Source organism: Sorex araneus, chromosome 2 (assembly GCF_027595985.1).
Source record: "Sorex araneus isolate mSorAra2 chromosome 2, mSorAra2.pri, whole genome shotgun sequence".
NCBI classification, from domain to species: domain Eukaryota; kingdom Metazoa; phylum Chordata; class Mammalia; order Eulipotyphla; family Soricidae; genus Sorex; species Sorex araneus.
The window spans coordinates 355,541,177-355,555,038 of record NC_073303.1 but is presented as its reverse complement, the minus strand read 5'-3'; the positions used below and the strand labels follow the sequence as shown (position 1 = coordinate 355,555,038).

At 44.8% G+C, this 13,862-nt stretch overlaps 1 protein-coding gene across 1 annotated transcript in view; it reads left to right on the top strand.

Moving 5' to 3' along the window:
* The window catches only part of PSTPIP2 (proline-serine-threonine phosphatase interacting protein 2), a 68,524-nt gene that overhangs the window by 32,147 nt on the left and 22,515 nt on the right, over positions 1-13,862 (top strand). Inside the window, exons 3-5 of the mRNA XM_012932169.2 lie at positions 4,810-4,887; positions 6,700-6,734; positions 10,895-11,001. Of these exons, the coding sequence (XP_012787623.1) occupies positions 4,810-4,887; positions 6,700-6,734; positions 10,895-11,001 (220 nt within the window). The remainder of the gene's footprint in view (positions 1-4,809; positions 4,888-6,699; positions 6,735-10,894; positions 11,002-13,862) is intronic.

Sequence of the window (13,862 nt, the reverse complement as noted above, 5' to 3'; positions counted from 1 at the left end):
GTGGGAATGACTGATTCCCTTGGGCATCAGTGTTTTGCAGCCAGCCAGCCCGACCTTTCTTTTATTTATTTATTTATTTATTTATTTATTTATTTATTTATTTATTTTTAAAATTTTATTGAATCACCGTGAGATAGTTACAAGCTTTTATGTTTGGGTTACAATCTCACAATGATCAAACACCCATCCCTCCACCAGTGCACATTCCCCACTACCAATATCCCGGGTATACCCCCCCTTTCCCACCCTCCCCCTGCCTCTAAGGCAGACAATATTCCCCATACTCTCTCTCTACTTTTGTGCATTGTAGCTTGCAACACAGACACTGAGAGGTCATCATGTTTGGTTCATTGTCTACTTTCGGCATGCATCTCCCATCCCAAATGGTTCCTCCAGCCATCATTTTCTTAGTGATCCCTTCTCTATTCCATCTGTCTTCTCCCCTCTGCTCATGAAGCAGTCTTCCAGCTATGGGGCAATACCCCTGGCCCTTGTATCTACCGTCCTTGGGTGTCAGCCTCATGTGATGCTACCCTACACTCCACAAATGAGTGCAGTCCCTCTATGTCTGTCTCTCTCTTTCTGACTCATTTCACTCAGCATCATACTCTCCATGTTTATCCATATATAAGCAAATTTCATGACTTCATCTCTCCTAACATCTGCATAGTATTCCATTGTGTAGATGTACCAAAGTTTCTTTAACCAGTCATCTGTTTTAGGGCACTCGAGTTGTTTCTATATTTTGGCTATTGTGAACAGTGGTGCAATGAATATATAGGTACAGATGTCATTTCTACTGTGCTCTTTTGCATCCTCGGGATATATTCCCAGAAGTGGTATTGCAGGGTCATATGGAAGCTCAATTTCTAGTTTTTGAAGGACTGTCCATATTGTTTTCCAGAAAGTCTGGACCAGTCGGCATTCCCACCAACAGTGAAGGAGCGTCCCTTTTTCCCCACATCCATGCCAGCATTGGTTGCTTTTGTTCTTTTGAATGTGTTCCAGTTTCTGTGGTGTGAGATGATATCTCATTGTTGTTTTGATTTGCATCTCCCTGATGACTAGTGATGTGGAGCATTTTTTCATGTGCCTTTTGGCCATTTGTATTTTTTTTTTTGTTTTTGGGTCACACCCGGCGATGCATAGGGGTTACTCCTGGCTCTTCACTCAGGAATTACCCTTGGCGGTGCTCAGGGGACCATATGGGATGTTGGGATTAGAACCCAGGTCAGCTGCGTGCAAGGCAAACGCCCTACCCGCTGTACTATCGCTCCAGCCCCCTGTATTTTTTTTTTTGAGGAAACTTCTGTTCATTTCTTCTCCCCATTTTTTGATGGGGTTGGAGGTTTTTTATTTATACAGTTCTACAAGTATCTTGTATATCCTGGATATTAATCCCTTATCAGATGGGTATTAGGTAAATATTCTTTTCCATTCTGTGGGCTCTTTCTGTATTTTGGTCACTGTTTCTTTTGAAGTGCAGAAGCTTCTTAGTTTGATGTAGTCCCATTTGCTTATGTTTGCTTCCACTTGCATGGTCAGTGCTGTTTCGTCCTTAAAGATGCTTTTAGCTTCAATGTCATGGAGAGTTCTGCCTACATCTTCTTCTATGAACCTTATAGATTCATGTCTGATATTGAAGTCTTTAATCCACTTTAATCTGACTTTTGTGCCTGGTATTAGACAGAGGTCAGAGTTCATTTTTTTGCAGGTAGCTATCCAGTTTTCCCAGCACCACTTGTTGAAGAGGCTTTCCTTGTTCCACTTTGCATTTCTTGCTCCTTTGTCAAAGATTAAGTGGCCATATATTTGGGGGTCTGTGACAGGATATTCAACTCTGTTCCATTGGTCCATGCTGTTTTAATTACTACTGCTTTGTAGTAGAGTTTGAAGTTGGGGAAGGTGATGCCACCCATCTTGTTTTTTCCAAGGATTACTTTAGCTATTCGTTGGGGTTTATTGTTCCATATAAATTTCAGGAGTGTTTTGTCTATTTCTTTGAAAAATGTCATGGGTATCCTGATAAGGGACTGCATTAAATTTGTATAGTGCTTTGGGCAGTATTGCCATTTTGATAATGTTAATTCTCCCTATCCATGAGCAGAGGATGTGTCTCCACTTCCTAGTGTCCTCCTTTATTTCTTGAAGTAGTGTTTTGTAATTTTCCTTGTATAGGTCCTTCACCTCTTTGGCTAAGCTGATTCCAAGGTACTTGATTTTCTGAGGTACTATTGTGAATGGATTGTTTTTTTAATGCCTCTTTCTTCTTTTTAATTATTTGCATATAAGAAAGCCATGGACTTTTGGGTGTTGATTTTGTAGCCTGTCACTTCACTATATCAACTTATTGGTTCTAGGAGCTTTTCTGTAGTCTTTAGGGTTTTCCAAGTACAGTATCATATCATCTGCAAATAGTGATAACTTGATCTCTTTCTTTCCTATCTGTATGCCCTTGATATCTTTTTCTTGTCTAACTGCTATGGCCAGGACTTACAGTACTATATTTAATAGGAGTGGCTAAAGCGCAGCCCGACCTTTCTAAGCTGCACAAGTCTCCTAGACAAAGCCTGTGGCTTAAAACAGCAGAAATACGGGCTGGAGAGGTAGTGTAAGGATTAAGGCTTACTGCTTAATCCTTGCATGCTGCTGATCCTGGTTTGAATCCCTGACACAACATATGATCACCTGTGCACCTCCAGGGCACAGCATTGAGGTGAGCATTCTGGCCAAGTGTGTGAGCACCACAACAATGTGCCAGGGGGCCCCCATCAGCACCCTTGCTAAATGTGCAAGCACCACAGACAGGCATGGTGGCAACAACAGCAAAGTGGAGCAGGTGGGAAGTGGTTATCATGAGGAAATAAAACACATGAATAAATGAATCATTGGGGTGGGAGGAGGATTGGTGAAAACTGTGTTAGAAACACAAATAAAGTCAAAAATCATAAATTAAGAGTGCAACAGAGCTGATGGCCTCATGTCGAACAGCTGAAACAGACCAACCTTGGGGTTGTGGAGATAGTACATGGGTGGGGGGTGGAGGGGAGCAATCCCAGTTTGATCTCATATTTGGTCTCCTGACCATCGCCAGGAGTGATCCCTGAGCACAGAGCCAGTAAGCCCTGATCACTAGGCAGAGTAAGCCCTGAGCACTGCCAGGTGTGGCCCCAAACTGAAACATAAACCAACTTTAGCAAAGGCTTTCGATGGGGAAAATGGTAAGGATGGGAAAGGCAGGAGGGGATGCTTTTGAATTTTGTCCCATGTAGTGTTGCTTGAGTCTTTTCTGTGAAGCTATGTTCACTTATTGTGCATTCCTTTACTTTGAAGAAAGAAGGTGGGGCTGAGGAGTCTGATGTCCTTAGGCTAATAGCCTGTGTTTGACGAGGTTGGGGCTGGAGCACAAAATAGGATAGTGACACAGGGCAGTGGGAGGGGGAGAAGGGCAGGAGAAAGAGACTGTTAGTGCTTTTTCTTAAATGGAATATATACAATTACATAATATACAATATACAGTTATACAGCATAATAATAATAACAATATACAGCATTATTCACAGTAGCCAGAATCTAGAAACAATTCGAGTCTCCAGAACAGACGACTGGTTAAAGAAGCTGTGGTACATCTACACAATGGAATACTATGCAGCTGTTAGGAAAAATGAAGTCAGGACATTCGCTTATACATGGTTGGACATAGAGAGTATCATGCTGAGTGAAATGAGTCGGAAGGAGAGGGACAGACAAAGAAGGACTGCACTCATTTGTGGGATATAAAAACCATAGTATGAGATTAACACCCAAGGGCAGTAGAAACAAGGGCCAGGAGGATTATTCCATGGTTGGAATCCTGCCTCAAGTGTGAGGGGAGAAGACTGCTAGGATAGAGAAGGGACAACTATGGCAATGTCAGTGCTTTCAACAGACTGAATTTCAGCAAGGAACAGCTAGCAGTTTCTGTGAGACACAACAGTCTCAGGATTTGGACTTAAGTCTCCCTCTTTGGGGTCCAGTTTGTGTATTTGACTTGAGTGTGAGTGGGGAGCTGTAACTGCTCTTGGAGAAGGAGAAAGAGGAGGAGGAAGGGAGGCACAGAAGTGCAGCATTTGGGGAAAATATCTTTTACTGCTCCTTAGTAGGTATATTAATATCAAATATATCTAGTATAATATAGTCCTATATATGACTGTATTGTATGTGGTACGTTAGTTAGGGCTGGAGCGATAGCACAGCGGGTAGGGCGTTCGCCTTGCATGCAGCCGACCCAGGTTTGATTCCTCTGCCCCTCCCGGAGAGCCTGGCAAGCTACTGAGAGTAGCTCGCTCGCATGGCAGAGCCTGGCAAGCTACCCGTGGCATATTTGATATGCCAAAAACAGTAACAACAAGTCTCACAATGGAGACGTTACTGGTGCCTGATCCAGCAAATTGATGAACAATGTGATGAAAGTGACAGTGACAGTGATGTGAGTCTATGTTAATGTGCTTTACTATATTAAATATCATTGCATCTCTACCCCTCTCCTTAGACTGCATCTGTGCTATTTTGTGCAGCTCAGGGGGCCAGACTGGCTTCTGCAGCCATGCCTATGCTAGCACTCTGGGCTTGAGAAGACCCTCAAGAGAGATGGAAGGCCTTGGTCTTCTCCAGTTCTTCCCTGTTCCACAGGGCGTGTTTCGTAGCTTAGGCACAGTGTTATAGTTGAGCATCTACTTGGCATGACGCAGTTCCTGCTTCATGGGGAGTGCCATGTGTCACTGCATCAGCTCTGGGAAGCACTCAGACACTCTCTTCTGTCCCCTTTAGAGCATCAATTGAAGAAAAGTATGGCAAAGATCTGCTTAACCTCTGCAGGAAGAAGGCGTGTGGACAGTTGGAGATCAAGTAGGTGCCTCTGTCTTTCTGGCGGCAAAGGCTGCCAGTTCTTTCGGGGAACTCCCATTGCTCCAGCCAGCCTGGTTGGCCAGTGATGCAATGTGATGGTGGGGGGAGGCGAGGGGGTGGGAGGGCACTTGTCTTGCATGGGGCTGACACCAGTTTGATCCCCGGCAGCAGCACCCAGTTTGGTACCCCAGGCATTGCCAGTAGTGACCCTTGAGCACAGATCCAGGAGTATGGCCTCAACACTGCCAAATATGGCCCTTAAACCAAAGAAACCTCTGCAAATTTATATTTTTTTACCTTCCAGTTTTAAAAAAATTGCAAAAAAGTATGTGAACTGTGAAGCCATTGCTCATGGTTATTTTCTCAATTTTTCTTAAAGACCTTTTCTTTTTTTCTATTTTTTTCTTTTTCTTTTGCTTTTTGGGTCACACCCGTCCATGCACAAGGGTTACTTCTGGCTCATGCACTCAGGAATTACTTCTGGCGGTGCTCAGAGGGCCATGTGGAATGCTGGGAATCGAACCTGGGTTTACTACGTGCAGGGCAAATGCTCTACCCGCTGTGAACTCCAGCCCCTTAAAGACCTTTTATTAATTAAAAAAAATTGATTATTTATTTTTGAGCTATATTTGGCTATGCGCAGGGTTTACTCCTGGCTCTGTGCTCAGGGATCACTTCTGGCAGTGCTTGGAAAATCTAGATGGGGTACTGAGGATTGAACCCTGATCAGCTACATGTTAGGCAAGCACCCTACCTGCTATAGTATTGCTCCAATAAAGACTTTGCTATACGTGCTCTTTCATGAGGCAGGGTATCATAACTTCACACGGGAAACTTATCTTTGCACCCCTTTGTAGTTCCCTTTGCCACTTCGAGCTTTCAGTGACTCCTTCCCTCATTCCCGGAGGGCGCTGAAGGTGCCATGGTGTCTAGTGGTGCTCATACATCTAACACAGGGCGGGCTTCATGTCTGGCAGAGGGGCTTCTGCTTAGAGTGGAGTTGTGGCTGATTTCTTGCTCTCTGCTGCTGCTGCCTTGGGATCCTCAATAATCTGTAAACAAGCTCCCGTGTTTCCATTATGCAGCGGGTCTCACCAGTTCCAGAGCTGCCAGACTTACATGGAGAGTTCTGCACAGGCTGGCTGAGGAAGGTTTGGGAGAAATAGTTCAGGCACGTGTTGGTGGGTGCCTGCAGACCCATCCGCCTCCCGTGCTGGCCTGCGCACTGCTTCCCTGATGCTCTGTGATCTTTGCCTCCCTCAGAGACACAGATGGGCACCGGACTTCCTCTTCTCTCCAAATATGCTCAAATACTCATTCATATACATGAACACACACCTACACAAGCATGCGAGTTGCTCTCACACACATTCATCTCAGTCTGGCTTCTGCAAGTTTTGTGTTATTGAGGAGGAAGAGGACATTGAAAGATATTGAAAAGATCACACAATCCTAACCTATGTGTTCTCTTCAGACCCTGGACAACCAGTCCCAGTTAGCATATTTTCTTTTGGTTTTGGTTGGGGGTTGTTCAGAGGGCTGGATTGGAAAGCATGTCTTCCAGCCCTTTGGGCCATCTCTCCCTCTCCCTGCCCTCTCCTCCCCTCCCCTTCCCTCCCCTCCCCTCCCCTCCCTTTCTGTCTCCCTCTTTCTTTCCCTCTCCCTCTCCTTCTCCTTCTCCCTCCCCTTTTCCCACCATACTCAGTTGTGCTCAGCACTTACTCCTGGCCCTGTGCTCAGGGATCACTCCTGGCTTCCTTGTTAAGACACTACTGCCCACTTCTGAAACTGAAATGCTGTGTTTGTTTTTAGCACCCTGAAGCGGGCCCTTGAAGTCTTCAAGCAACGTAAGTGATTCTGTACAATTATCTGTCGTTGGCATGTCTGTGTCTGTCGTCAAAGGTGGGTATTTCTTTGCACAGCAATCTCAGACTAGGTGGGAGAAAGAGGAGAGCATCTCTGACACGAGGGATGGTGCTGTGTGGAGGCGGCTGGCAGATCCCTGCACCCCGCTTGCTCACGTCTTCAGGCCATGCCCATCCCTCAGCCACCTGGAGGTGACCTATGCAGACAGCCTCCTGGGTATGGTCATTCGAAGAGTGTGTGGGTGCTGCTGCTCCAGGAAGGACTTGGGGAACGTCTGGTGCCAAGGCTGTTCTTTCTTGTTGAGCTCTAACTGGGGTTCTTGGCACTGCCTGTTCTCCTTGTGCCCCCCAGGAACTGAGCTGGGAATAGCCCCTGGGCATTACTGGCTGTGGCCAAAGTATAGAACCCACATACAATCATCTTAAGAATGATTTCCATGTATGAACGTGTGACCATTGCTGAATGTTCCCATCACTGATTGAATGGTCCTAGACCGTGGTGAATGTTAGAACAAGAAAAACTTATCTAAACTTTCTATAGAAGTGTCTTCTCACTTCTTCAGCTCATCAGTGAAACACATAGTACAGTTGATGAGAACTTCAGGGGTCCCCTAAACATATATGCCTGCAGCTAATGTACTTGTTTTCTGTGTGTGTGTGTGTGTGTGTGTGACATGTGTAAGCACAGCACCAGTGATCAAATCCAAGTTTCAAACATTTGAAGCATGTGCCTTACCTTCACCCCACTTCCCACTGCCCCCCTCCAATTTGCTTGTTTTCTTCTTCCTTTGCAAATAGTTTTACTTTCTTCTTATTAAGATAATTTATCTAAGAATATATCTTTGTCTTTAAGAGTCAAATGAAACAACTAACTGTAATGACAGTAGTAAACACCCAGTTTACACTTCTCAGTAATAAACAGTATGGGTAAATATATACGCAGTTATTTTTATGTAATTAAACACAGATTCCTGTAACTAGATAGGATGATACCATGGTAGTGTTCTTAAATGAAAAACATCAAAATTTAATCACTTTGCTATTTTTGTATGTATCTCTCCAACCCTTAGCAATCTTTTTTTTGGGGGGGGAGGGTCAGCAATGCTCAGGTATGACCTGAACTCTGCACCTGGCTCTGCACTCAGGAATTACTCCTGGAGGTTCTTGGGGGACCATATGGGGTTCTGGGGATCGAATCCGGGCTGGCCGCATGCAAGGCAAATGCCCTCCTCACTGTTCTATGGCTCCAGCCTCTAGAAATCTTTTTTTTTCCTTAACAGTCTCTCTTAATTGCAGAGATTCACACAGAATAGACATGAGTATTTATATAAATGAGATTATACTTCTCTCTCTAAATTCACTTTGTTTTTGAGTCATACCCAGTGGTGTTAGGGGGACTTTTTGATACCAGAAGTTGATCCCAAGGTCTCCCATATACAAGGCAAGTGCCCTCCACTGAGTCAGTCATATTCTTTTTTTTTTTTTTGCTTTTATTTTTTGGGTCACACCTGGCGATGCACAGGGGTGATTGTGCATTGGTGATTGGCTCATGCACTCAGGAATTGCTCCTGGCAATGCTCAGAGGGCCATATGGGATACTGGGAATCGAACCTGGGTTTGCCACTTGCAAGGCAAATGCCCTACCCGCTGTGCTATCGCTCCAGCCCATGCGTCATGTTCTTGACCCCTATAGGTTTATTTTTTTACTTAATATATAATAGTTATTGCAGTTCATATAGATCTGCCTCATTGTTTTTTCCCTCATTCTTTTACATTAGATATTTTGAATTGTAGGGGGTGGAGGTAATGGCTCACAGGACTGGAGCCCATGCTTGCATACAGGCATATGGGTTCCCTGCCCATCCCACATGATTCTTGGAGCACCACCTGGTCCCCTGAGCACCACCCAGAGTGCCCATTCCCAATGCTGAATTTCTTCTAGAAAGAGTGAACTGGTTTCCCCCCTCTAGTATTGCTAGTTTCCCTAGCATCACTAACACCAAGATTTTTCACACTTTTGAAATGTGGCCAACCTGAACGGTAAACAATCATTTCACTACTGGGTTTTAAATTTTTTTCATTTTTTTCAATAGTTCTTGGGCCACATGTGACTGTGCTCAAGGCTTACTCCTGGGTCTGTGCTCAGGAATTACTTCTGTTGGTGCTCAAGGGGTCATATGTGGTGCCAGAGATCAAACCCAGATCATCAGTGTCATATAAACTAAGTGCCTTAACCAAGGTGATATATATCCTTCTGATTCCTTTTTCAAGTGTTTTAAGACAAAATTTCAAGAGCCTGGTGTCCATTTAAACTTTAGCACATTTTGGGGCTGGAGTGATAGCAGAGCGGGTAGGGCATTTGCCTTGCACGCGGCTGACCCGGGTTCGATTCCCAGCATCCCATATGGTCCCCTGAGCACAGCCAGGGGTAATTCCTGAGTGTAGAGCCAGGAGTGACCCCTGAGCGTCGCTGGGTGTGACCCAAAAAGCAAAAAACCCACAAAAAACAAAAAACAAAACAAAACAACAAGAACAAAAATAAACTTTAGCACATTTTAAAATTTAGATTTTAAAAGGTTTGAATTTTAAAAATCTTATTAAAAAACTATAATGTGAAAAATTATCGATAGTTTAGTTATATTTATTTATTTATTTTAATTTTTGTTATCACACCCAGTCATGCTCAGGAATTACTCCTGCAGTGCTCAGGGGACAATATAGGATGCCAGGGATTGGACCTGGGTTGTTTGGCCTCATTCAAGGCAAGTGCCCTACCCACTGTACTATCTCTTTGGCCCCAATAGTTGAGGTTTTAGCCATAAAATGTTCTGGCACCAATTCTACTACCAGTGTTAGCTTCTGTCCACCAGTGTTTCTAAGTTGTCTTCCTTCCTGTCACCCCCACTTGCCACCTTGACAGGCATATTAAAAATTATTTTTTAAGTTAAAAAAATTTTATAGCCTGGGAGGTGTGGGGTGGAGCTATCTATACTGTGATTCTTGGTGGTGGAATATGTGCACTGGTGAAAGGATGGGTGTTCAAGCATTGTATAACTGAGACTTAAACCTGAAAACTGTAACTTTCCACATGGTGACTCAATAAAAAAATTTAAAAAAAATCACAAGTATTTGCAAAATAAATAAATGAATAATTAATTAAAAAATTTATAGCCTGGAGAGATAGAAAGGGTCAGAATTTTCTGTTTATTAACTTATTTTTGGGCCACATCTGTGATGATCTGAGGTTAGCCCCTGAGTGCTTGGGGGGCCTCCTGCCTACAAAACACGTGCTCCAGCCTTTTGAGTGAGCCCTTTCCCTCGTGCTAACTTTCACTTTCTTTTGCTTGTTTTTTGGTCAACCCGAGCTATGCTCAGGGCTTACTCTGGGCAGGGCTCAAGGGGACATATGGGGATTATGCAAGGCAAGTGCCTTAACTGCTGTACTATTTCCCCCCCAAGTTCCACATCCTTTAACCCACGCTTTTTTCTTTTTGGGTCACACCCAGCGATGCTCGGGTATTACTCCTGGCTCTGCATTCAGGAATTGCTCCTGGTGGGATTCCTGGTGGGGACCATATGGGGTGCTGGGGATCGAAGCTGGGTTGACTGCATGCAAGGCAAACGCCCTTCCCATGAATTGTCACTCAGGTCCAGTCTCTAATCCATTTTAAAATGCTCTGTGAGTTCCAGTCCCACTGTATGTGGTGCCTGGTCACCGCAGAAACAGCATTGAAGGGGAGGAAAGGAAAAAAAGGTTTTTCCTAGTTTAGAACTCTGTCTCTCTAGCTTTATTATTTTACATTTAGAACAGACTTCAGTGTTTATCTGTTAGGCTCCATTTGAAGTTGTGCTGTGTTCAATAAAGCCTCTGCTCACAAGGACTCTATTTGCTGTGGTTTGGGCTGTCTCTCTGCACAGTTAGTTCTGGTGGGAGGCAGGTGGGGTTCTAGCTTGGTCTTGGTGGCCAGGGTCGTGGCGGGGCTACAGAGGGACTCAATTAATGTTGGTGTCCAAGTATGTCTATTTTAGCACTTACTCTGGCGTCCTGGACAGATTTAACATTTTGGTGCGGTTTTGCACATTGAAATTCAACCGAGTGTAGTCCTGGCTCATTGTTGGCGTTTCCAAAATTCCTTTTCCAGAACTAGACAATGTGGCGCAATGTCACATCCACCTTGCACAGACTCTGAGGGAAGAGGCCAAGAAGATGGAAGAATTCAGGGAAAAGCAAAAGCTCCTGCGGAAGAAGGTAGGAGTGGCGCGTGGTCAGCCAAGTGGCGCTTCTGCTCATTTGCTGGGGTCCCACCCCTGCACCCCAGGCAGCCCTGTTTCAACTCTTGGCACAACCCAGGGGTTCGGCCTGCCTTTTCCTATTTGTATCTGCAGCCATGATTCAAACTTTGGAAAGGGGAAACAGGCTGCCTGGGTTTTGTTTTCCTGTTTGTTTTTTCTGTGTATTGACTTGGCAGTGGAGGGGGGAAGGACAAGGAAGAGACCACCATGACAATGCCTTTGTCTTTAGCAGCCGCTATTCACAGAAGCTGGGGAGACTCCTGGGCCACAGTTTCCCTTTTGGGTGGCTGGAAAAAAGTAAGAAATGAAAGAAAGATTCTCCCTGGAGATTGTAGTATCATCTACCCTCTTCCTTATTTCATACATGGGAAAGGACATGAGGCCTTTTCGTCTTCAAAGTAGATGATACCGCTGTATATTTTCGTGGATGGAATTTATTCTGGTTAATCATAATGAGCTTGAGACATGAACATAAAGGTGGCAAGGGTTCCTAAAACTGGCCCACATTTGGGAAGTTAGAAGGATGAGAAACAATAAATCTAGATGTAAAGGGAAGTGTTACTTTGGTCAGATTAGACACTATTCTGATACCCTTCTTTTTGTGAAAGATCTACATATTCCGATTGCCCTGGCAGACCCAATTAAGGCCCATTAGCAGTTAAAAATTGTTTTAAAATTGATCTGTTTGGGGGAGCACATCTGGCAGTATTCAGAGCTTACTTCTGGCCCAGTGCTCGGGGATCACTCCTGGTGGGGCTTGAGAGACCATATGTGGTGCCAGGCATTGGACATGAGTCAGCCACATACAAGGCAAGAACCCTATCTACTGTACTATCTCTCTCTTTTGAAGCTTTTGCATCTAGTCTCCAAGACTGGAGTCTAAGCTTTACGTGGGCGAAAAGCTTTTCCTGTGTGGTGTCCTCATATAGCTGTGTGTGGGCTTGGGGAATTCTTCCCCATGTTTCACCATCCCTTGGGCTGTACTGGTGCTATTTTATCAGCCAGCCGGGAGAGTCCAGCTAAGTTGATTGTACCCAGAACGAAATCTCAACAACTTTGTGGTTCTACGTGCATTGCCAGCCTGCGGGGGGTGGGGGGGGACACTTGGCATTTGAACTTGGATGGGAGCAGTGTGACAGTAACCCCGTTACTTCAGGGATCCCCAGAGCAGATTCAGCTCTTTAGCTGGCCAGGCACACGCCCCTTGATTTTTTCTCTCTGCTCCATGGGACCTCCTCTCAGCTCCAAGGAAGAGGACAGCGAGACAGCCCTGGGGCTCCAGCAGCCACACCACGGCCCCTGCCAGAGTCCTCCAGCCAGCCCTGCAGGCTGCCTGCTTGCCAGCGAGAACACAGCCTCTGCAAACACAAGCAGTGTCAGCATGGGGAGGCTCCGTAGCTAGTGCTCTCACGCAGACGTGCAGGCTTTGTCTCCCAGCTCCCAGGGCTGCAGTGGGAAGTAGATGACAGAAGTCTAGAAACATTCATCTGAGGCTCTGTCCTTCAACGTGTGTAGGACCAGTCCATGAAAATGTCCTGGTGGCCCACTTTTTTCTCTCTAGAAAAGACTGGCCTAGACAGTCTTCTCAGAGTGGGAATATTGTGCCTGTGACCCCACAGGAGGGTCTGAGTCTCTTTTGGCTGATGTCTCCAGCCTGGCCTTGCCCTTGAGAGCAATGAGTCTTTCAGAAGCAGATGCCCTAGACTAGTGCTCTTCCGCCTTGCTTACACCTGTTGACTGGGGAAAATAGGAGAAATATTTTTGCAGACTGGCTAAGACTGAAACAAAACTCACTGTAGCTTGGCATCATGGAACCACCACGTGACGGAGTGGGGGTGGGGCGGGGATTTTAGTGGGCCACCAGGACATTTTCATGGACTGGTCCTACACACGTTGAAGGACAGAGCCTCAGATGAATGTTTCTAGACTTCTGTCATCTACTTCCCACTTTGTTTCCTTCCTGTTGTACTCCCCCCTCCCTCCCCCCTTCCCTACCAGTTGGTTCCCTGGTCTTATGTCCTGGTCCTCCATTTGGTTTTATTTGTGAATTTATTTTATCTCACATTATTTATGCAAACTCAAATGTTCCCCTTCTGTTTTCTACCAGCATATATATGTATTTAAACACATTCATATTCTTATAATTTATGCAGAAATGCTTACATACATCACACACATACATCAGCACAATGATATTTTAATACCATCAGAAAAAACAAATTTATATATATATATATATATATTTTGCTTTTTGGGTCACACCTGGCGATGCACAGGGGTCACTCCTGGCTCATGCACTCAGGAATCAACCCTGACAGTGCTCAGGGGACCATATGGGATGCTGGGATTCGAACCCAGGTTGGCCGCGTGCAAGGCAAACGCCCTACCCGCTGTGCTATCGCTCCAGCCCCAAAACAAATTTATATTATACATTTCAAATTATCAAGATATTATGCCCCTGAAGAACTCGACAAAGAGAGATGTGTTTCTTTTTCTTTTTTCACCCATTTTAACCCAAAGGATAATTTTCCAATTTTTTTCACGATTTATTTATTCTTTTCTTATTCTAAAATTATTATTATTATTATTGTTATTGTTATTATTATTGAATCACAGTGAGACACACAGTTACAAAGTTGTTCATGACTGAGTTTCAGTTATATAATGTTCCAACACCCATCCCTTCACCAGTGTAAATTTCCCACCACCAATGTCCCTAGTTTCGCTCCTACCGCTCCCCCCCACCTTCATTTAGGCTATTTGCACCTGTGGCCTCCTTGGAATCTCCAAATGGTCCCTGGTGGAGAAACACTGCCT